Raw genomic sequence first — 25,000 nt, 5'->3', positions numbered from 1 at the left:
CGTAAACCCACTGCCATCAGTTGCCTCTGCAGGGTGGCCGACTGAACCGATCTCAAAGGGATAGCTGGGTTGCTGAAGATAGGCTCCTCCCACACCCCCTTCTCATGTGGGCCTTAGCAGCTGCCAGGCCTTCAGCACTGCAGAGTAAACATCTGAGAGACCTGCTGTACTCAGCCTCTCCAGCTTCATGAGGAACAACTGCCGGTCCAACCCTAATCCACCAGCTCTCCTCAGCAGTGCACGTGCTGGTTCCCTCCAGCCGACATCAGTATGGTACTGCAGTCTTTGCACCGCCTTTAGTCGGAATGCAGCCACCCTGCTCTCCAGTTCCACCAGGCCCTGTCCTCCTTCACGTATGGACATATACAAAAGTGCCGCCCTCAGCCAGTAATTTGCTCGACCAGAAAAAATCCACCAGCTTGCGTTGTAGGTCTGCAAACAGACCGGCTGGGAGGTTAACTGTCTGCGAACAGACCGGCTGGGAGGTTAACCGTCTGCGAACAGACCGGCTGGGAGGTTGAGGACAGACAGTTATGCCACAGGGAAGATACCGCCAGGTTGTTGATTATCAACACCCTCCCTCTATGTAACACTTGGGACAGGAGCCACCTCCACCTGGCCAGTCTTGACACCACTGCTTGTGACAGCCCCTCCCAGTTCTTCCTAACCCACCTCTCTGAGCCCAGGTACACCCCCAAAATGTTAAGCCCTTCACAACCCCACTGCAAACATCTGAGTTACGGCCTCTGACAGCTCATGGTACAACAGAGTAATGTCCATTTCATCCCTCTGTGCCAGAGAGAGCTTAGGGAGTTCTGCAAATAAAACCTGAGCATCACATAGGATCACACAGTTCTGCCCTGTACAACTCAGTATGAAACTCCATAGTCCGCTCCCACATCTCCCCCACCACAGAGGTCACCCGCCCATCAGACAGCCACATCTCCCCCACCACAGAGGTCACCCGCCCATCCGACAGCCACATCTCCCCCACCACAGAGGTCACCCGCCCATCCGACAGCCACATCTCCCCCACCACAGAGGTCACCCGCCCATCAGACAGCCACATCTCCCCCACCACAGAGGTCACCCGCCCATCAGACAGCCACATCTCCCCCACCACAGAGGTCACCCGCCCATCAGACAGCCACATCTCCCCCACCACAGAGGTCACCAGCCCATCAGACAGCCACATCTCCCCCACCACAGAGGTCACCAGCCCATCAGACAGCCACATCTCCCCCACCACAGAGGTCACCAGCCCATCCGACAGCCGTAGACAATGCATACCCTTGGTTTCACCGCTCTGTTTTTTTTCAAACCAAAAAAAGATGGAGCTGGGAGCATCCGTCTCCTTGAGCATGGAGAACCTAGTTCTTACTAGTGCTCCCTTTGCTTTAACCTGGAAAGAACTGCTAAATTAGCCTGGAGACCCATCAGCTCTACCTCACTGATACTTTTATTTAACCTTCATTTAACCTTTATTTAACCTTTATTTAACCTTTATTTAACCTTTATTTAACCTTTATTTAACCTTTATTTAACCTTTATTTAACTTGGCAAGTAGGTTAAGAACAAATTAAGAACAAATTCTTATTTCAATGATGGCCTACCCCGGCCAAACCCGGGCGACGCTGGGCCAATTGTGTGCAGCCATATGGGACCGCCAATCACGATTGGTTGTAAATACAGCCTGAAATTGAACCAGGGTCTGTAGTGACGCCTCTAGCATTGAGATGCAGTGCCTTAGACCACTGTGCCACTCTGGAGCCCCGATACTACGCTCAAGTTCCCCCAATATTCTCCTAGCCTATGAGGATGAGAGAGCTGTATACTGTTGACTGAAAAGCCGAATTTGGACTTTACTCACATCCCACCATTGACTCAGAGCCTCATACTCTGCTCTTCACTGCCCCCATATTTCCCAAAAAGTCTGGAAACCTGAGCAAAAAGTTGGGCTGCACTCACCCTAGCCCCAAACACCTTCACCCATGTATACTGTCTTGTGTTGGTATGTCTAGTTCTCCAAACATCCACTAGGTCAAATGGACTAATGATGTCCCTTAACTTCACTAGGGTAGGGAGCAGCATTCGGAATTTTGGATGAAAAACGTGCCCAAAGTAAACTGCCTGCTACTCAGGCCCAGAAGCTAGGATGTGCATATAATTGGTAGATTTGGATGGACAACACTCTAACGTTTCCAGAACTGTTAAAATAATGTATGTGAGTATAACATAACTGATATGGCAGGCGAAAACCTAAGGAAAATCCATCCAAGGAAGTGCTATTATTTTGAAACGTTTTTCCATTGAAAGCCTATCCAACATACAAAGACTGAGGACCCAGTTCATGAGCTCTGTGGTTTCCCTACATGTGACCAGTCTTTAAGCATTGTTTCAGGCCTTTACTCTGAAAAATGAGGGAGATACAGCACTTTTAATCAGTGGCCAGTGGAAATATCCAGCCATGAGTCCTGCGCCTGATCGGGAACATGCCTTTATTGTTTCTCTTTTTCTATTGACGAAGCTTTTGTCCGGTTAAAATATTATTGATTATTCATGACAAAAACAACTTGAGGATTGATTTTAAACATCGTTTGACATGTTTCTACGAACGTTTATGGTACTTTTTAGATTTTTCGTCTGTCTGTTGCGACCGCTCTTTGTTCCAATGGATTGTTGAACGAAACGGACCAACAAAACGCAGGTTTTTGGACATAAAGAGGGACATTATCGAACAAAACAAACATTTATTGTGTAACATGGAGTCTTCGGAGTGCAACCATATGAAGATCATCAAAGGTAAGTGATTAATTGTATCACTATTTCTGACTTGTGTAACTCCTCTACTTGGCTTGTTACTGTTTATAATGATTTGTCTGCTGGGCGCTGTTCTCAGATAATCGCATGGTGTGCTTTCGCCGTAAAGCCTTTGTGAAATCTGATAACATGGTTGGATTAACAAGAAGTTTATCTTTAAACCCATGTGTAACACTTGTATGTTTCATGAATTTTTATAATGAGTATTTCTGTTTTTGAATTTGGCGCTCTGCAATTTCACTGGATGTTGGCCAGGCGTCCCACACCCCCCTAGTGAGGTTAACACACCCACTGAGCCTGAATGAGGCTCCTCCCCATTTCTGTCTTTCATAAAATCCATCGTACAGTTCCAGTCCTCGCCGACCATCAGAATCTCCTCAGACGCTACCTGTGAGAGTTCCTGTCTAAGACACCCAAACAGAGGCCCCGCCTCTCTCCCTTTGTTAGGTGCAAACACATTTATAAAGGACAAAAACCCCTGTTCTTAATTTCTGCTTTTACTACAAGCAGTCTACCCCTACACACCTCCATTGAGGAGTACATCTTTACAGCCAGACCCAGTACAAAACAGGACTGCCACCCCCGCATCTCTGGCAGCATTTGTGTTAAGCGAGCCTACCCGAAGAGTCTCCATAAAAAGTTAAATTAAAGCCAGCAAAGAAAGAGACCAATAGCAAAGCTCAAAAAACCGCAGTGCCAGAAAAAGAGAGAGAGAGAGAGAGAGAGAGCAAGATAGAGAGCAGGAGTGAGAGGGAGCGAGAGAGAGAGAGAGATGTGTGTGTGTGGTCACTCACGCAGAGTACTCTGGTACAGTGTCTTGGAAGGAAGGCAGGTCGGTCACATACTCATTGTAAAGCCACTTGACCTTGAAGTGAAGATTGATGTAGTCAGCACTCTTACACAGACGGTGCTTCTCATGCTCTGAGGACAGAAACACACACACACACACACACACACACACACACACACACACACACACACACACACACACACACACAGTTAGCCTCTGTCTGTCTTACACTCTTCGGTCATGCCTGGGGAACACGTCCCTCAAGAGATGGACTGCTCTGTCCCAAACTCTAATAACGAATTGTCAATAAATGTATTGATCCCATCTCCTTAGCGAAGACGGCAGGGAAAGACAAGGCTGTGTTAGAGTCGGTGTGTTTCTGTTATGTGCTGTAGTCAAATCAAACTTTATTAGTCACATGCGCCGAATACAACAGGTGTAGACTTTACAGTGAAAATGCTTACTTACAGGCTCTAACCGACAATGCAGTTTCAAAAAATACAGATAAGAATAAGAGATACAAGTAACAAGTAATTAAAGAGCAGCAGTGAAATAACAATAGCGAGACTATATACAGGGGGGCACAGGTACAGAGTCAATGTACGGGGTTATTTGAGGTAATATGTACATGTAGGTAGAGTTATTAAAATGACTATGCATAGATGACAACAGAGAGTAGCAGTGGTGTAAAGAGGGGGGGGCAAATAGTCTGGGTAGCCATTTGGTTAGATGTCCAGGAGTCTTATAGATTGGGGGTAGAAGCTGTTTAGAAGCCTCTTGGACTAGTCAGTGTGTAGTCAGTGTGTTTCTGTTATGTGCTGTAGTCCGTGAAGTTCTGTAGTCAGTGTGTAGTCAGTGAAGTTCTGTGGTCAGTGTGTAGTCAGTGAAGTTGTCTGTTATGTGTGTCTGTTATGTGTGTCTGTTATGTGTGTAGTCAGTGTATATTCAGTCTGTAGTCAGTGTGGTTCTGTAGTCTGTGTGTTTCTGTTGTGTGTAGTCAGTCTGTAGTCAGCGTGGTTCTGTAGTCAGTGTGTTTCTGTTATGTGTGTAGTCAGTCTGTAGTCAGTGTGTAGTCAGTGTATATTCAGTCTGTAGTCAGTGTGTAGACAGTGTGTAGACAGTGTGTAGTCTGTGTGTAGTCAGTGTATATTCAGTCTGTAGTCAGTGTGCAGTCAGTCTATAGTCCATCTGTAGTCCGTGTAGTCAGTCTGTAGTCAGTCTGTAGTCCGTCTGTAGTCAGTGTGTAGACCGTGTGTAGTCTGTCTGTAGTCAATGTGTAGTCAGTGTGTAGTCAGTGTGTAGTCCGTGTGTAGTCAGTGTGTAGTCTGTCTGTAGTCAGTCTGTAGTCAGTCTTTAGTCAGTGTGTAGACAGTGTGTAGTCCGTCTGTAGTCCGTCTGTAGTCAGTGTGTAGACAGTGTGTAGTCTGTCTGTAGTCCGTCTGTAGTCAGTGTGTAGTCAATATGTAGTCCGTGTGTAGTCAGTGTGTAGTCAGTGTGTAGTCAGTGTGTAGACAGTGTGTAGACAGTGTGTAGACCGTGTGTAGTCAGTGTATATTCAGTCTGTAGTCAGTGTGTAGTCAGTCTGTAGTCCATCTGTAGTCGGTGTAGTTAGTCTGTAGTCAGTGTATATTCCGTATGTAGTCAGTGTGTAGTCAGTGTGTAGACAGTGTGTAGACTGTGTGTAGTCAGTGTGTAGTCTGTCTGTAGTCAGTGTGTAGACAGTGTGTAGACAGTGTGTAGACTGTGTGTAGTCAGTGTATACTCAGTGTGTAGACTGTGTGTAGTCAGTGTATACTCAGTGTGTAGACTGTGTGTAGTCAGTGTATACTCAGTGTGTAGACTGTGTGTAGTCAGTGTATACTCAGTGTGTAGTCAGTGTGTAGTCAGTGTGTAGTCAGTGTGTAGACTGTGCTGTAAAACATATTCTTCTTCTTCCCACGTTTACTGGTACTGAGCTCAATCTCATCTCCTTCTAAAGGCCACTGAATGTGGATCTAGCTTTTGTCTGCCTGTTTTAGGGACCACCCGCTGTTGACATCTGGCTGCTTACAGTTTTCATGCCATGTAACATTGGTGCCCACTCCACGTTCGGAGGTGCTAAGTACTCTCGGCCAGCAAACGCTAGTCTAGACTTGGTCACCCCCCATGGCTAACACAGCTCAAATCATTACAGGCATTCACTGGGAAATGGCTTAGTGGTCAACAAGACAATAAGAGCACAGCAAAAGTGATCAACCCAAAGACACACAAACACACACACACACACACACACACCTCTTACCAGCATAATGTCTAGTGTACAGATCCAGATTGTTTCGGGAGCTGAGATGGCAACACAAATAAGAGACAAAACATGAGAGAGAAGAGGAGAGAGAGGACATGACGAAGACAAAGGAAAAAAGAGTCAGAAAGAGAAGGGGAGGGAAAGGAGAGAGCAAAAGATAGAAAAGACAGAATGGCTGGTAGGAAACATGACTAAAGACAGAATGGGTGGTAGGAAACATGACTAAAGACAGAATGGCAGGTAGGAAACATGACTAAAGACAGAATGGCAGGTAGGAGACATGACTAAAGACAGAATGGGTGGTAGGAAACATGACTAAAGACAGAATGGCAGGTAGGAGACATGACTAAAGACAGAATGGCAGGTAGGAGACATGACTAAAGACAGAATGGCAGGTAGGAGACATGACTAAAGACAGAATGGCTGGTAGGAAACATGACTAAAGACAGAATGGCAGGTAGGAGACATGACTAAAGACAGAATGGGTGGTAGGAAACATGACTAAAGACAGAATGGCAGGTAGGAGACATGACTAAAGACAGAATGGCAGGTAGGAGACATGACTAAAGACAGAATGGCAGGTAGGAGACATGACTAAAGACAGAATGGCTGGTAGGAAACATGACTAAAGACAGAATGGCTGGTAGGAAACATGACTAAAGACAGAATGGGTGGTAGGAAACATGACTAAAGACAGAATGGCTGGTAGGAAACATGACTAAAGACAGAATGGGTGGTAGGAAACATGACTAAAGACAGAATGGGTGGTAGGAAACATGACTAAAGACAGAATGGCAGGTAGGAGACATGACTAAAGACAGAATGGCAGGTAGGAGACATGACTAAAGACAGAATGGCAGGTAGGAGACATGACTAAAGACAGAATGGCTGGTAGGAAACATGACTAAAGACAGAATGGCTGGTAGGAAACATGACTAAAGACAGAATGGCTGGTAGGAAACATGACTAAAGACAGAATGGGTGGTAGGAAACATGACTAAAGACAGAATGGGTGGTAGGAAACATGACTAAAGACAGAATGGCAGGTAGGAGACATGACTAAAGACAGAATGGCAGGTAGGAGACATGACTAAAGACAGAATGGCTGGTAGGAAACATGACTAAAGACAGAATGGCTGGTAGGAAACATGACTAAAGACAGAATGGGTGGTAGGAAACATGACTAAAGACAGAATGGGTGGTAGGAAACATGACTAAAGACAGAATGGCAGGTAGGAGACATGACTAAAGACAGAATGGCAGGTAGGAGACATGACTAAAGACAGAATGGCAGGTAGGAGACATGACTAAAGACAGAATGGCTGGTAGGAAACATGACTAAAGACAGAATGGCTGGTAGGAAACATGACTAAAGACAGAATGGCTGGTAGGAAACATGACTAAAGACAGAATGGGTGGTAGGAAACATGACTAAAGACAGAATGGCAGGTAGGAGACATGACTAAAGACAGAATGGCAGGTAGGAGACATGACTAAAGACAGAATGGCAGGTAGGAGACATGACTAAAGACAGAATGGCTGGTAGGAAACATGACTAAAGACAGAATGGCTGGTAGGAAACATGACTAAAGACAGAATGGCTGGTAGGAAACATGACTAAAGACAGAATGGGTGGTAGGAAACATGACTAAAGACAGAATGGCAGGTAGGAGACATGACTAAAGACAGAATGGGTGGTAGGAAACATGACTAAAGACAGAATGGGTGGTAGGAAACATGACTAAAGACAGAATGGCAGGTAGGAGACATGACTAAAGACAGAATGGCAGGTAGGAGACATGACTAAAGACAGAATGGCAGGTAGGAGACATGACTAAAGACTGAATGGCTGGTAGGAAACATGACTAAAGACTGAATGGCTGATAGGAAACATGACTAAGGACAGAATGGCAGGTAGGAGACATGACTAAACACAGAATGGCTGGTAGGACACATGACTAAAGACAGAATGGCAGGTAGGAGACATGACTAAAGACAGAATGGATGGTAGGAAACAATACATGAAAGATAATGAGGGGAAGAGAGAGATGATGTGGTGACAGAGTGACAGAACAAGAAACAAATGTAGACGATAATGAGATTCCTAAACAACAGAAGCCCTCTGGAGTCAACATCAACCATCTCTAACATGTCAGCAAATGTTAGCATGGGACATGGCTCTATGTATGATAAACAACAGTAGTACCATGCTACATAGTGGTACTAGTGTGCAAAGGGGCTATAGATAAGCTACTACTGACACACAGACATACTCGGCCATCATCAACCAGTCAGTACATATGCACACACACTCACAAACTTGTCCTACCTTCTAGGGCATACTTCATGTCCTGAGCGAACAGCGTCCACATGACCTCACCACTGACCTTTCCCACGTTGAGCTCCTGAGGAAACCTGGGAACACAGAGGTCAGAGGTCAGGGGCACACACTTTGGAATTACCTGCATTTCTGCATAAACTGGTCATCAAATTTGATCTGATCTCCATCTAAGTCACAACAATAGACAAACAGTCTGCTTAAACTAATAACACACAAATTATTGTATTTTTCTTGTCTACAATTGTATGCGTCATTTAAACATTCACAGTGTAGGTTGGAAAAAGTATGTGAACCCCCTAGGCTAATGACTTCTCCAAAAGATAATTGGAGTCAGGAGTCAACTAACCTGGAGTCCAATCAATGAGATGAGATTGGAGATGTTGGTTAGAGCTGCCTTGCCCTATAAAAAAACACTTAAAAAATGACCTCAACCCCATTGAGATGCTGTGGTATGACCTCAAGAGAGCAGTTCACACCAGACATCCCAAGAATATTGCTGAACTGAAACAGTTTTGTAAAGAGGAATGGTCCATAATTCCTCCTGACCGCTGTGCAGGTCTGATCTGCAACTACAGAAAAAGGTTTGGTTGAGGTTATTGCTGCCAAAGGAGGGTCAACCAGTTATTAAATCCAAGGGTTCACATACTTTTTTCACCCTGTAATGTGAATGTTTACACAGTGTGTTCAATAAAGACATCAACATTTATAATTGTTTGTGTGTTATTAGTTTAAGCAGACTGTTTGTCTATTGTTGTGACTTAGATGAAGATAAGATCACATTTTATGACCAATTTATGCAAAAATTCAGGTAATTCCAAAGGGTTCACATACTTTTTCTTGCCACTGTGTGTGTGTGTGTGTGTGTGTGTGTGTGTGTGTGTGTACTGACTGGTTAATGATGGGTGTGTAGGAGTGATTATCTTCTTCTATGATGGAGACGATGAGGGTGATGAGTTTTGGCCAGAAGTCCAGGTTGTGGATAGTAGGCCCTGTCTCTTCTGGCTCCTTCTTCACTTCCTTCTCTTCATCTTCCTCCTCCTCCTCTTCTTCCTCAGCCTCCTCCTCTCCCTGTTTCTTCTCCTTTTCATTCTTCTTCATCTCCTTTTTATTCTCTGGTTTGGGCTTGGGCTGTGGGAAAGAGAAGGGAATTAGCCCTTAGATTATTCGTGTTTTTATTAATATATTTTTTTAGACCAGTGGTTCTCAACTGGCATTGCCTCAGGACACAAATGGAACCAGATTGTCTCAGTCGCAACACAATATTCACATCGCAAAAAAAATGATCAGTAAAATACAATCTGAAAAAAACATTTCTAATAAGGTTATCTAGTGTTGCAGGCCTGCACTAGTTATTATTTATAAGGTTCGTATTCTTCCTGATTGCACTCACAGGTACTAGGGCGGGCTGGAACTGTCTCATGTAGAGGTCTATACAGTTGTTAAATATGTACTTGTAGGTGGAGTTACCACAGGCCTTCACGCAGTCTCTCACCACATGGGCTGCCCTGGGGGGGTTCTGAAGTTCCAACACCTGGCCACACGGGGGAGACAGAGAGACAGTCAGACAGAGAGACAGTCAGACAGAGAGACAGTCAGGCAGAGAGACAGTCAGACAGAGAGACAGTCAGACAGAGAGACAGTCAGACAGAGACAGTCAGACAGACAGCTACTCAGACAGAAAGACAGTCAGACAGACAGACAGTCAAAGACAGAGAGACAGTCAGACAGAGACAGTCAGACAGACAGCTACTCAGACAGAAAGACAGTCAGGCAGACAGACAGTCAAAGACAGAGAGACAGGCAGACAGAGAGACAGTCAGACAGACTAACAAATGTAAAGTGCATTTAAACACCTGAACACAGTAAAACATATTACGTAGGCTACTGTATGTGAACATTCATACCAATGAACGAACTATAAACACAGTTTCTGTAAAGATCAATCAGATCACGCGCATACTTGGCGATGTAGCAAATGGAAGCCAATATTCAATTACTAGCGCAGAAAAAAACGTGGTCGTTAACCACACTAACCTTTCCACTTAAACCCCCCTTCCATCATTGAGGGAACATGTCGCGCATAGCTCTCCAAGGTCTGCAATGACTGACATTAGGAACTGAGGATGTACTACCCAATTTAGAAATTGCACGTTATGCATTCTACTATTACAAATGCCAAGAGTAAGTTGAAAGCTGGATAAAGTTCCTTAAAAACATTAAAAAATAAATAAAAGGCAGATCCCCTCACGCCCCCCAGTTTGGGAACCACTGGTCAACATTATAAGATTATTACGGATAAAAGCGAGAATATTTTTATTTGTCAAACAGCAGTGAAGCATCGATCATCATGTCACCAGAATCAGACCATCGATATTTATTGGAAAGGAGCGTCAAGATCACCATGCGCTTCCACCACCCTGTAAAGTTAATACATCATTATTTCATCATCTGTAGGCTAATAAACTGCATGGGGTCCCGAGTCGTAGTTGGAGGACCACACAGCATGTCATCACGTATCAATATTTGCGCATAAAAGCGTTTCCACCGCCATTTCTCGCGTAATACAGTTTACCGACACAAAAAGATCCCACCGTATCTAACGAAGGAATTTATGCATTTATAAAATTGTACCGAAACATTCTGTTTCCATCACAGCTATCTTGATGTATTTTTTTCATACGTTCCTGACTTTAATAACTCATAATAACTGTGGTTGGAAACGTGCTTAATGACCAGAATGCATTGCCTACTTCTCCGGTCTGTTTATTTTACACCGGTTACCTAAAAGAGACCGAAGAAAGAGCAACTGAGAGGGAAAGAGAGCGGTTGCTTCACAAGGTATCTCTCTACCTGAAGACACAATCTAAGTGATTGATAGTTGGTATTCAGCCCTCATAAAAAGTATTATTTATTTATTTACATTGAATAACTACTAAAATTGTGATTTTGTCAAACGGCAGAGGCAGCAGCTCTGTGGAGATGAGATGATGACTTGGAATGAAATGATAAAGTCAGCAAATAAAACAAAACATTTTATTAAAGTAATGTGAATAAATGCTGGTTAATAGGTGATCAGCAGTAAGAGACAGTCACTGCCATATTGGTACTCTTATTCTGTGTTGTTGTTGGCGTTCATCCCACATAATACATAGTGTAAAAACATTTTAAACATTTTTTTGAAACAACCTCAAAAAGCTCTAATCGCTCAGCACTACCAGCCTGACACCACAGGAACAGGATTGATCAACCATGTGTGTGTGTGTGTGTGTGTGTGTGTGTGTGTGTGTGTGTGTGTGTGTGTGTGTGTGTGTGTGTGTGTGTGTGACACTAAGACATATTTCCGTACCTTCATTCTGAAGAAGGTGATGCTAGTCAGCAGATCCACAGTAGACATCAGGTCCTGCAGACGAGGCTTACTACTGGCTGGGAAGTTATTCTGATGGGGGGATAGGTGGAGAAAGGGGAAGAGTTGGGAGACAGGGGAGAAAAGGGACAGAGAGAAGAAGGACGAGTTGGGGAGAGAAGGGAGAGAGGGGAGTGAAGGAGAGAGGAGTGAGGGAGAGAGGAAGGACAAGATGGGGAGAGAAGGGAGAGAGGGGAGTGATGGAGAGAGGGGAGTGAGGAGGGAAGAGTTGGGGAGAGACTGTCAGGGTGTTTAGTATGTGTGTTTAGAGCTGAAGGGACAACTCTTGATATATGGCGACTGGTACAGGGATAGATGTATACTTGTTTGGTTTCTCCTATGGTTTTACTGTACATGTTGAATAGGGCGGCAGGGTAGCCTAGTGGTTAGAGTGTAGAGGTGGCAGGTAGCCTAGTGGTTAGAGTGTAGAGGTGGCAGGGTAGTCTAGTGGTTAGAGTGTAGAGGTGGCAGGTAGCCTAGTGGTTAGAGTGTAGAGGCGGCAGGGTAGTCTAGTGGTTAGAGTGTAGAGGTGGCAGGGTAGCCTAGTGGTTAGAGTGTAGAGGTGGCAGGTAGCCTAGTGGTTAGAGTGTAGAGGTGGCAGGGTAGCCTAGTGGTTAGAGTGTAGAGGTGGCAGGTAGCCTAGTGGTTAGAGTGTAGAGGTGGCAGGTAGCCTACTGGTTAGAGTGTAGAGGTGGCAGGTAGCCTACTGGTTAGAGTGTAGAGGTGGCAGGTAGCCTAGTGGTTAGAGTGTAGAGGCGGCAGGTAGCCTACTGGTTAGAGTGTAGAGGTGGCAGGTAGCCTAGTGGTTAGAGTGTAGAGGTGGCAGGGTAGCCTAGTGGTTAGAGTGTAGAGGTGGCAGGTAGCCTAGTGGTTAGAGTGTAGAGGTGGCAGGTAGCCTACTGGTTAGAGTGTAGAGGTGGCAGGTAGCCTAGTGGTTAGAGTGTAGAGGTGGCAGGTAGCCTAGTGGTTAGAGTGTAGAGGCGGCAGGGTAGTCTAGTGGTTAGAGTGTAGAGGTGGCAGGGTAGCCTAGTGGTTAGAGTGTAGAGGTGGCAGGTAGCCTAGTGGTTAGAGTGTAGAGGTGGCAGGGTAGCCTAGTGGTTAGAGTGTAGAGGTGGCAGGTAGCCTAGTGGTTAGAGTGTAGAGGTGGCAGGTAGCCTACTGGTTAGAGTGTAGAGGTGGCAGGTAGCCTACTGGTTAGAGTGTAGAGGTGGCAGGTAGCCTAGTGGTTAGAGTGTAGAGGCGGCAGGTAGCCTACTGGTTAGAGTGTAGAGGTGGCAGGTAGCCTAGTGGTTAGAGTGTAGAGGTGGCAGGGTAGCCTAGTGGTTAGAGTGTAGAGGTGGCAGGTAGCCTAGTGGTTAGAGTGTAGAGGTGGCAGGTAGCCTACTGGTTAGAGTGTAGAGGTGGCAGGTAGCCTACTGGTTAGAGTGTAGAGGTGGCAGGTAGCCTAGTAGTTAGAGTGTGGAGGTGGCAGGTAGCCTAGTGGTTAGAACGTTGGACTAGTAACCGAAAGGGTACAAGACGGAATCCCCGAGCTGACAAGGTACAAATCTGTCGTTCTGCACCTGAACAAGGCAGTTAACCCACAGTTCCTAGGCCGTCATTGAAAATAAAAATTGTTCTTTAACTGACTTGCCTAGTTAAATAAAGGTAAAATAAATACATAAATTCAGATGTCATGAAGACATACACTACCGTTCAAAAGTTTTGGGTCACTTAGAAATGTCCTTTTATTGGAAAGAAAAGCAATTTTTTGTCCATTACAGTAACATCAATTTGATCAGAAATACAGTGTCGACATTGTTAATGTTGTAAATGACTATTGTAGCTGGAAACGGCTGATTTTTAATGGAATATCTACATAGGTGTACAGAGGCCCATTATCAACAACCATCACTCCTGTGTTCCAATGGAACGTTGTGTTAGCTCATCCAAGTTTATCATTTTAAAAGGCTAATTGATCATTAGAAAAACATTTTGCAATTATGTTAGCAAAGCTGAAAACTGTAGTGCTGATTAAAGAAGCAATAAAACTGTCCTTCTTTAGACTAGTTGAGTATTTAGGGCATCAGCATCTGTGGGTTGGATTACAGGCTCAAAAAGACCAGGAACAACGTACTTCCTTCTGAAACTTGTCAGTCTATTCTTGTTCTGAGAAATGAAGGCTATTCCATGTGAGAAATTGCTAAGAAACTGAAGATCTCGTACAGTGCCTTGCAACTCTTTTGTTGCCTTACAACCTGGAATTAATTTTTTTTGGGGGGGGGTTGTATCATTCTATTTACACAACATTTAGAGAACAATATGTTTTATTGTGAAACAAACAAGAAATAAGACAAAAAAACAGAAAACTTGAGCGTGCATAACTATTCACCCCACCAAAGTCAATACTTTAAAGACACCTGTTGCAGCAATTACAGATGCAAGTCTCTTGGGGTTTGTCTCTATAAGCTTGGCACATCTAGCCACTGGGATTTTTGGCCATTCTTCAAGGCAAAACTGCTCCAGCTCCTTCAAGTTGGATGGGTTCCGCTGGTGTACAGCAATCTTTAAGTCATACCACAGATTCTCAATTGGATTGAGGTCTGGGATTTGACTAGGCCATTCCAAGACATTTAAATGTTTCCCCTTAAACCACTCGAGTGTTGCTTTAGCAGTATGCTTAGGGTCCTTGTCCTGCTGGAAGGTGGACCTCCATCCCAGTCTCAAATCTCTGGAAGACTGAAACAGGTTTCCCTCGAGAATATCCCTGTATTTAGCACCATCCATTATTCCTTAAATTCTGACCAGTTTCCCAGTCCCTGCCGGTGAAAAACATCCCACAGCATGAAGCTAACACCACCATGCTTCACTATGGGGATGGTGCTCACGGGGTGATGAGAGGTGTTGGGGTTTGTGCCAGACATAGCTGGCCAAAAAGCTCAATTTTAGTGTCAACTGACCAGAATACCTTCTTCCATATCTTTTTGGAGTCTCCCACATGCCTTTTGGCAAACACCAAACACCAAACACCAAACACCAAACACCAAACACCAAACACCAAACACCAAACACCACTTTTTGAAATAAGTATATATTTTTTTCATTTCACTACCAATTTGAAGTATTTTGTTTATGTCCAATTACATGAAATCCAAATAAAAATGCATTTAAATTCCAGGTTGTAATGCAAGAAAATAGGAAAAACGCCAAGGGGGTGAATACTTTTGCAGGGCACTATACAACACTGTGTACTACTCCCTTCACAGAACAGTGCAAACTGGCTCTAACGAGATTAGAAAGAGGAGTGTGAGGCCCCGGCGCACAACTGAGCAAGAGGACAAGTACATTAGAGTGTCTAGTTTGAGAAGCAGACGCCTCACAAGTCCTCAACTGACAGCTTCATTAAATAGTACCTGCAAAACACCAGTCTCAACGTCAACAGTGAAGAGGCGACTCCAGGATGCTGGCCTTCTAGGCAGAGTTGCAAAGAAAAAGCCATATCTCAGACTGGCCAATAAAAATAAAAAGATTAAATTGGGCAAAAGAACACAGATGCTGGAAATCTATATATGTTCTATAGATATTTTCAATCTAATATGATTGACCGAATATTTCCCCGACAAACACAGGAGTGATGGTTGCTGATAATGGGCCTCTGTAAGCCTATGTAGATATTCCATATAAAAATCTGCCATTTCCAGCTACAATTGTCATTTACAACATTAACAATGTCTACACTGTATTTCTGATCAATTTGATGTTATTTTAATAGACTACCTACACGGTAGCGTAGGTAGACATGGTGGGCAGTTGGTGGGTAGATAAGCTAGTTAGGAGAGATGTAGACTTACTCTGTATGTGGAGAGGTCAATACGAAGAGAGTTGTGTAGCTGATCAAGAAGCTTAACAAAACGATCTTTCTATTTTGGAGGAGAGAGACAGAGAGAGAGACAGAGAGACAGAGAGAGATAGCAAGAGAGACAAAGAGACAGAGACAGAGACAGAGTGAGGGAGAAAGAGAGAGAGACAGAGACAGAGAGAGAGAGAGAGAGAGAGAGCGAGCAAGAGAGACAGAGAGAGAGACAGAGCGAGAGAGAAACAGAGAGAGAGAGTGAGAGAGAAACAGAGAGAGAGACATTTAGCACTAGCTGAATTCAACCATTCAACCATCAATAACAACATTCAGATGAATACAAATCTCTATCCAAAATGAGTACACTAATTATTGGCAAAACTAAATTAATTTTAAACGCAAACTTCAACGTTACCAACTAAATCGAAATATCTAATTATCACAACACCTCCTCAAAACAAAATACTTCTACATTAGCCATGTACAGGCTCAGTGGCCATAGAGACAGGACGCCATTAAACAACATGGACGGACAAAGTAGAGAGACTTTGGGTCAGGTGAAGTACAGAAGGTAGAGAAAGTAGAGAGACTGTGGGTCAGGTGAAGTACAGAAGGTAGAGAAAGTAGAGAGACTTTGTGGGTTAGGTGAAGTACAGAAGGTAGAGAAAGTAGAGAGACTTTGTTTGTCAGGTGAAGTACAGAAGGTAGAGAAAGTAGAGAGACTGTGGGTCAGGTAAAGTACAGAAGGTAGAGAAAGTAGAGAGACTTTGTGGGTCAGGTGAAGTACAGAAGGTAGAGAAAGTAGAGAGACTTTGTGGGTCAGGTGAAGTACAGAAGGTAGAGAAAGTAGAGAGACGTTGTGGGTCAGGTGAAGTACAGAAGGTAGAGAAAGTAGAGAGACTTTGTGGGTCAGGTGAAGTACAGAAGGTAGAGAAAGTAGAGATACTTTGTGGGTCAGGTGAAGTACAGAAGGTAGAGAAAGTAGAGACCTTGTGGGTCAGGTGAAGTACAGAAGGTAGAGAAAGTAGAGAGACTGTGGGTCAGGTGAAGTACAGAAGGTAGAGAAAGTAGAGAGACTTTGTGGGTCAGGTGAAGTACAGAAGGTAGAGAAAGTAGAGATACTTTGTGGGTCAGGTGAAGTACAGAAGGTAGAGAAAGTAGAGACCTTGTGGGTCAGGTGAAGTACAGAAGGTAGAGAAAGTAGAGAGACTGCGGGTCAGGTGAAGTACAGAAGGAGCAGCTCTTCCTACTCCACTGATACAAATATAACTCAATAGGTATTTATCTCCTGGAATTTGAAGAAAGAATAGCAGGATTTCCTAAACTGCCGGTTGAGAAGGAAATCTGCGTTTTGTTAGGAGAGGACACAGAGAGTAGATCTTGCAGCTGATGTCCTGGACTGTCATAATTTAAGAGAGACAATCACTCCCACCATATGTTCTTACACATGAGCCCTTCTTGTTGCTTGTTGTTTTGGTGTTTTTTTGGTGCATTACTTTCCATATATATTGTTTTTTGTTGATATGCATTTTTGTAATACTTCAGTATTGTGTGAGAGAGTGTGAGAGCGAGAGAGAGATATAGAGAAAGAGAGAGAGAGAGAGAGAGAGAGAGAGAAAGAGAGAGAGAGAGAGAGAGAGAAAGAGAGAGAGAGAGAGAGAGAGAGAGAGAGAGAGAGAGAGAGAGAGAGAGAGAGGGAGAGGAGAGGAGAGGAGAGGAGAGGAGAGGAGAGGAGAGGAGAGGAGAGGAGAGGAGAGGAGAGGAAAGGAGAGGAGATGAGATGAGATGAGATGAGAGGAGAGGAGAGGAGAGGAGAGGAGAGGAGAGGAGAGGAGAGGAGAGGAGAGGAGAGGAGAGGAGAGGAGAGGAGAGGAGAGGAGAGGAGAGGGATGAGGAGAAGATGAGAGGATGAGAGGAGGAGGGGACACATGTATCTAGATTTACAGGCTGTATTGAGTTATAGTGCTGTCACTGGAGACACTAATATCTTTATAGCGACTCACACAGAAATGTTTCTATGCTGATAATGTAGGTTAGAGCCCTTAGCTATATTGTTTTGGACAGGAAGTCCATACTGGACCTTCTAGCTGCTGGGGTTGGGGCGTACTGCAGATGGTATAGGGTGAAACACACACACACTGAGTCAAGCTCACACACACACACACATACACACACACACATACACACATCCTCTGTACAAAATTAGTTACAAACAAAGTGAAAAAACAAACAAAACAGCCCAGTTGGTTAGGAGCCGTAAAAGCATTCAGGCCAAAGAGTTCAATCTTGGTTTTGTGAGACCAGAGAGTCTTAAGGTCCCCAAGCGGGCTGCCATGTGTATTTTACTAAGGATTGGCTTCAGTCTGACCATTCTGCCATAAAGGCCGAGTGCTGCAGAGATGGTTGTCCTTCTGGAAGGTTCTCCCATCTCCACAGAGGAACTCTAGAGCTCTATCAGAGTGACCATCGGGTTCTTGGTCACCTCCCTGACCAAGGCCTTTCTCCCCCGATTTCGAGTCTCATAGCAAAGGGTCTGAATACTTATGTCAATAAGGTATTTCTGTTTTTTTTATTTGTAATACATTTGCAAAAAATTCTAAAAACCTGTTTTCGCTTTGTCATTATGGGATTTTGTGATGTCATTATGGGGTATTGTGATGTCATTATGGGGTATTGTGATGTCATTATGGGGTATTGTGTGTAGATTGCTGAGAAAAAATAAATATTTAATCAATTTTAGAACAAGACTGTAACGTAACAAAATGTGGAAAAGGTCAAGGGGTCTGAATACTTCCCGAATGCACTGTATACGGTGGAGTCAACGGAAGGCGGATAAGAACTAGGGGTATGGAAAGTTACTGAGTGGGGAAAAAGCCACGGGTTAGGGAGGAGTGAGGAATTCGGGCCTAGGTCAGGTCAGATGAATTGAGAACACACCACTTAATAAGTTCCTGCTTAGCAACAGAGATGTATTGGCTTACTAGAGTTGACTCCGCCTAGTGGGAGGGTGTAAATACTTGTGATGGCGTTGTCTTTTCAACTGTTTGACCCAGTGGGTGAATAAACTTGGTTTGAGCTTTTCGCCAGTTGTCCGTTAATTTTTCATTCTGTTTGTCAGAAGCTAACACTGTCGTCAGTCGGGAATGGAAAGGTTCTCACCAATCTGGCAACCCAGTCACTTTATAGTCAGTAGGGAACAGCAGATGCTTTTCAATCTGGCAACAAACTCTCACTATAGTCAGTAGGGAAACAGGTTGTCACCAATCTAGCAATCCACTATCACTACAGTTAGTAAGAAACAGCTCACACCAACCTCACAACCGACCTTAATTCTAGTCAGAAGGGAAACAGGTTGGCGCTTACCAATTTGGCATCTCCATAGGTCGTTTATGGTAACACTAGGTAGTCCCTGAGCCTATTAGACTAAATACACATTGCTAGCCAGCAGCCAGTTGCTCATAAAATCACAGTCGTCTGACTGCGACTGGCAGGGGACAAAGCCGGTGGCGGAGCCAAAATGGACATTCATCTCAGCTGTCGTGGCACTACTAGTGCTGTTGGCTAGGATCCCAAGGGCCATTAAGACTGGCCTCTGACTGCGTCTGGTCTCTCTCAACTGGCTAAGACTGGGCTCTGACTGCGTCTGGTCTCTCTCAACTGGCTAAGAAGACTGGGCTCTGACTGCGTCTGGTCTCTCTCAACTGGCTAAGACTGGGCTCTGACTGCGTCTGGTCTCTCTCAACTGGCTAAGAAGACTGGCCTCTGACTGCGTCTGGTCTCTCTCAACTGGCTAAGACTGGGCTCTGACTGCGTCTGGTCTCTCTCAACTGGCTAAGAAGACTGGCCTCTGACTGCATCTGGTCTCTCTCAACTGGCTAAGAAGACTGGGCTCTGACTGCGTCTGGTCTCTCTCAACTGGCTAAGAAGACTGGGCTCTGACTGCGTCTGGTCTTTCTCAACTGGCTAAGACTGGGCTCTGACTGCGTCTGGTCTCTCTCAACTGGCTAAGAAGACTGGGCTCTGACTGCGTCTGGTCTCTCTCAACTGGCTAAGAAGACTGGGCTCTGACTGCGTCTGGTCTCTCTCAACTGGCTAAGACTGGGCTCTGACTGCGTCTGGTCTCTCTCAACTGGCTAAGACTGGGCTCTGACTGCGTCTGGTCTCTCTCAACTGGCTAAGAAGACAGGGCTCTGACTGCGTCTGGTCTCTCTCAACTGGCAAAGAAGATTGGCCTCTGACTGTGTCTGGTCTCTCTCAACTGGCAAAGAAGACTGGCCTCTGACTGCGTCTGGTCTCTCTCAACTGGCTAAGAAGACTGGCCTCTGACTGCGTCTGGTCTCTCTCAACTGGCTAAGAAGACTGGGCTCTGACTGCGTCTGGTCTCTCTCAACTGGCAAAGAAGACTGGCCTCTGACTGCGTCTGGTCTCTCTCAACTGGCTAAGAAGACTGGGCTCTGACTGCGTCTGGTCTCTCTCAACTGGCAAAGAAGATTGGCCTCTGACTGTGTCTGGTCTCTCTCAACTGGCAAAGAAGACTGGCCTCTGACTGCGTCTGGTCTCTCTCAACTGGCTAAGAAGACTGGGCTCTGACTGCGTCTGGTCTCTCTCAACTGGCAAAGAAGTCTGGCCTCTGACTGCGTCTGGTCTCTCTCAACTGGCTAAGAAGTCTGGCCTCTGACTGCGTCTGGTCTCTCTCAACTGGCTAAGAAGTCTGGCCTCTGACTGCGTCTGGTCTCTCTCAACTGGCTAAGAAGTCTGGGCTCGAAATTCACAACACGTCCTATGGTAGAAGTAGGAGTAGGATCCCCTTTCCATAACACTGCTACTCTGAGACTCCCTGTGAATAATATACACCTGGTTTTATTGCTATGGTCATGTTGTGGTGTGTCTCTGTCACACAGCTTTTAAGACTCACACACTGCAGAGTTTACCAAGCAGCAAATACAATAACGAATAGTCTTACCCCGAAGTTGGAGGCATTGAAGCGGTCACATGCGGAGACGTTGGTGATGGTCGTAGGATGGGCGTAGAAGGCGTTGATATTGGCCAATAGAGTACTCATCACAGCAGGAATACCAGACAACATGTACTTAGAGGACAGACAGGCAAAGTGACTGGAGAGAGACAGAGGGATGGAGAGACAGAGAGGGAGTGAGATGAAGAGAGAGACAGAGAGGGAGTGAGATGAAGAGAGAGATAACGAGAGAGAAAGAGAGAAAAATAACGTGTTATTTCTCCATCAGCCATCTCCTAAAAGTCACATAGTGAGAGATTGATGAAGGTGTGTGTGCGTGACAGGTCATGAGACATGTTATTGATGAGTGTACTCAGTGTTATTGATGAGTGTACTGTACTCCTCAGTGTTATTGATCAGTGTACTGTACTCCTCAGTGTTATTGATGAGTGTACTGTACTCCTCAGTGTTATTGATCAGTGTACTGTACTCCTCCGTGTTATTGATCAGTGTACTGTACTCCTCAGTGATATTGATCAGTGTACTGTACTCCTCAGTGTTATTGATCAGTGTACTGTACTCCTCAGTGATATTGATCAGTGTACTGTACTCCTCAGTGTTATTGATCAGTGTACTGTACTCCTCAGTGTTATTGATCAGTGTACTGTACTCCTCAGTGTTATTGATCAGTGTACTGTACTCCTCAGTGATATTGATCAGTGTACTGTACTCCTCAGTGTTATTGATCAGTGTACTGTACTCCTCAGTGATATTGATCAGTGTACTGTACTCCTCAGTGTTATTGATCAGTGTACTGTACTCCTCAGTGTTATTGATCAGTGTACTGTACTCCTCAGTGTTATTGATCAGTGTACTGTACTCCTCAGTGTTATTGATCAGTGTACTGTACTACTCAGTGTTATTGATCAGTGTACTGTACTCCTCAGTGATATTGATCAGTGTACTGTACTCCTCAGTGTTATTGATCAGTGTACTGTACTCCTCAGTGTTATTGATCAGTGTACTGTACTCCTCAGTGTTATTGATCAGTGTACTGTACCCCTCAGTGTTATTGATGAGTGTACTGTACTCCTCAGTGTTATTGATCAGTGTACTGTACCCCTCAGTGTTATTGATGAGTGTACTCAGTGTTATTGATGAGTGTACTGTACTCCTCAGTGTTATTGATCAGTGTACTGTACTCCTCAGTGTTATTGATGAGTGTACTCAGTGTTATTGATGAGTGTACTGTACTCCTCAGTGTTATTGATCAGTGTACTGTACCCCTCAGTGTTATTGATCAGTGTACTGTACTCCTCAGTGTTATTGATCAGTCTACTGTACCCCTCAGTGTTATTGATGAGTGTACTCAGTGTTACTGATGAGTGTACTGTACTCCTCAGTGTTATTGATCAGTGTACTGTACCCCTCAGTGTTATTGATCAGTGTACTGTACTCCTCAGTGTTATTGATCAGTGTACTGTACCCCTCAGTGTTATTGATCAGTGTACTGTACTCCTCAGTGTTATTGATCAGTGTACTGTACCCCTCAGTGATATTGATCAGTGTACTGTACTCCTCAGTGTTATTGATCAGTGTACTGTACTCCTCAGTGTTATTGATCAGTGTACTGTACTCCTCAGTGATATTGATCAGTGTACTGTACTCCTCAGTGTTATTGATCAGTGTACTGTACTCCTCAGTGTTATTGATCAGTGTACTCTACTCCTCAGTGTTATTGATCAGTGTACTGTACTCCTCAGTGTTATTGATCAGTGTACTGTACTCCTCAGTGTTATTGATCAGTGTACTGTACTCCTCAGTGTTATTGATCAGTGTACTGTACTCCTCAGTGTTATTGATCAGTGTACTGTACTCCTCAGTGTTATTGATCAGTGTACTGTACTCCTCAGTGTTATTGATCAGTGTACTGTACTCCTCAGTGTTATTGATCAGTGTACTGTACTCCTCAGTGATATTGATCAGTGTACTGTACTCCTCAGTGATATTGATCAGTGTACTGTACTCCTCAGTGTTATTGATCAGTGTACTGTACTCCTCAGTGATATTGATCAGTGTACTGTACTCCTCAGTCTACCTGTCAGAGAATGGAACCTTGGATGCCCTGGGCAATTGTGCAGTCAATTGTGCAGTCACACACACACACACACGCACACGCACGCGCACACGCACACACACACACACACACAAGTTATTGGACTCACGTCATGGCCTGGTAGATGGACTCGATGCCATAGCGCAAGGCGAACTCGTCCACGATATTCTGATGCACCTCGTCAAAGTAGACCTTCCATGCATCATCTCCATAGGCAACAGGCATCTTCACTACCCCCTGACCCACAACATCAGTAGAGTAATGGAACATGTTCTAGAGGGGGGAGACAGGGGGAGAGAGAGAGAAAGAGAGAGAGAGGAGGGAGAGAGAGAGAAAGAGAGAGAGAGGAGGGAAAGAGAGAGAAAGAGAGAGAGAGGAGGGAGAGAGAAAAAAGAGAGAGAGAGAGGAGGGAGCGAGAGAGACAGAGAGAGAGAGAGAGAGAGGAGGGAGAGAGGGAGACAGAGAGAGAGAGAGAGAGAGAGAGAGAGGAGGAAGAGAGGGAGAGAGAGAGAGAGAGAGATACAGAGAGAGACAGAGAGAGAGAGAGAGAGAGACAGAGAGACAGAGAGAGAGGGAGACAGAGAGACAGAGAGAGAGGGGGAGAGAGAGACAGAGAGAGAGGTGGAGAGATAGAGAGAGAGAGAGAGAGAGAGACAGAGAGACAGAGAGAGAGGGAGACAGAGAGACAGAGAGAGAGGGGGAGAGAGAGACAGAGAGAGAGGGGGAGAGAGAGACAGAGAGAGAGGTGGAGAGAGAGAGAGAGAGAGACAGAGAGACAGAGAGAGAGGGAGACAGAGAGACAGAGAGAGAGGGGGAGAGAGAGACAGAGAGAGAGGGGAGAGAGAGACAGAGAGAGAGAGAGAGAGAGAGAGAGAGAGACATAGAGACAGAGAGAGAGGGAGACAGAGAGACAGAGAGAGAGGGGGAGAGAGAGACAGAGAGAGAGATGGAGAGAGAGAGGAGGGAGTTTCCTTTGTTTCTATGCTTTCTGTAGTCACAATATATAGTATACACTGTATAACATGTGATGTGTTACCTCATGCAGGCTGGTGTACTGAGCGTGGTAGGATGCTACTTTCTCCTCCCCTTCAATCTCCACACTGATCTGTAACCTGATGGCCCCAGACACTGCTGACTTATCAGTCCTCTTCTCTGTAGGGAGAGAGACACAGATACACACTGTCAGAGACAGACAGACAGACAGACAGACAGACAGACAGACAGACAGACAGACAGACAGACAGATCCACACTGTCAGAGACAGACAGACAGACAGACAGACAGACAGACAGACAGACAGACAGACAGATCCACACTGTCAGAGACAGACAGACAGATCCACACTGTCAGAGACAGACAATCAAAGGAGGGAGACAATGAGCCAGTTAGACAGTGAGTCTACAGTGAAACATGTTGTGATTGGTTTGGTGCTTAGTCCTCATAACAATATTTCTCTCAAGTGTTTCCCTCTCTCCCTCCCTCAGCCACCCAAGGCAGGTGCTTCTGAATATTAATCAGTGGAGACGACCCTACTGGCTCCCCTCAATATGTTAAACAGCTGCTGCCAATCAGAACGCTCTATCTGGTCTCAGCTCATTAATATTCATGAGGCAAAGAGGTACAGTCTGCCCTGTTGCTAGGGACACACGTTTAACTGAGCGAGAGAGAGAGAGAGAGAGAGAGAGAGAGGAAGAGAGAGACAGAGAGAAAGAGAGAGAGACAGAGAGAGAGAGAGACAGAGAGAGAGAGAGAGAGAGAGAGAGAGAGAGAGAGAGAGAGAGAGGGGGGGGGGGGGGAGACCTGGGCCCTGGCAGTAAACCCCAAAAAGATTAAAATAATTATTTTCCAGAGAAGATACAGATCTCAGGGAATTAGTCCAAAATATATAGAGTACTGTACACACTAAAATTACTTAGGTTTAAAAATAAGCTCAACTGGACACCTTAATGAGGCAGTGAATGAACTGAGAGAGAAGCACGCCATTAAAAAACACATTCAAATTGTAATACCTAATTAAAATTAGGCCAACCTAATTTAATGTGTCATTGAAACAATTGCACTTTATGGCAGCGAGGTGTGGGGTCCACTTGCAAAACAAAATTTCGCTAAATTGGACAAACACCCCATTGAAACCCTGCATGCAGAGTTCTTTAAGATTCTCCTACATTTCCAGAGGAAAACTACAAACAATGCATGCAGGGCAGAATTAGGCCAATATCCACTAATAATATAAACTCAAAAAAGAGCAAGTAAGTTTTGGAAACAAGAACTGGGCACACTGAAGCCTCAGTCCCCTCATCCAGCTGGTCCTGGGGCTGAGTTCACAAAACTGTTCTACTAACACACTGAAGCCTCAGTCCCCTCATCCAGCTGGTCCTGGGGCTGAGTTCACAAAACTGTTCTACTAACACACTGAAGCCTCAGTCCCCTCATCCAGCTGGTCCTGGGGCTGAGTTCACA

The 25,000-nt window shown here is 44.9% G+C and overlaps 1 protein-coding gene across 1 annotated transcript in view; it reads right to left on the bottom strand.

The window, feature by feature from the left end:
- LOC110525085 (protein unc-13 homolog B) overlaps nt 1–25,000 on the bottom strand; it is a 100,226-nt gene that overhangs the window by 29,779 nt on the left and 45,447 nt on the right. Inside the window, exons 11-19 of the mRNA XM_036979323.1 lie at nt 23,577–23,692; nt 22,650–22,813; nt 20,434–20,584; nt 15,469–15,537; nt 11,582–11,671; nt 9,626–9,766; nt 9,125–9,363; nt 8,224–8,309; nt 3,615–3,741 (exon numbers count right to left, since the gene is read on the bottom strand). Coding sequence (XP_036835218.1) covers nt 3,615–3,741; nt 8,224–8,309; nt 9,125–9,363; nt 9,626–9,766; nt 11,582–11,671; nt 15,469–15,537; nt 20,434–20,584; nt 22,650–22,813; nt 23,577–23,692 — 1,183 coding nt within the window. The remainder of the gene's footprint in view (nt 1–3,614; nt 3,742–8,223; nt 8,310–9,124; nt 9,364–9,625; nt 9,767–11,581; nt 11,672–15,468; nt 15,538–20,433; nt 20,585–22,649; nt 22,814–23,576; nt 23,693–25,000) is intronic.

Source organism: Oncorhynchus mykiss, chromosome 6 (assembly GCF_013265735.2).
Source record: "Oncorhynchus mykiss isolate Arlee chromosome 6, USDA_OmykA_1.1, whole genome shotgun sequence".
NCBI classification, from domain to species: Eukaryota; Metazoa; Chordata; class Actinopteri; order Salmoniformes; family Salmonidae; genus Oncorhynchus; species Oncorhynchus mykiss.
The sequence above is the reverse complement of the archived record's forward strand: the minus strand, read 5'-3'. Positions and strand labels throughout refer to the sequence as shown.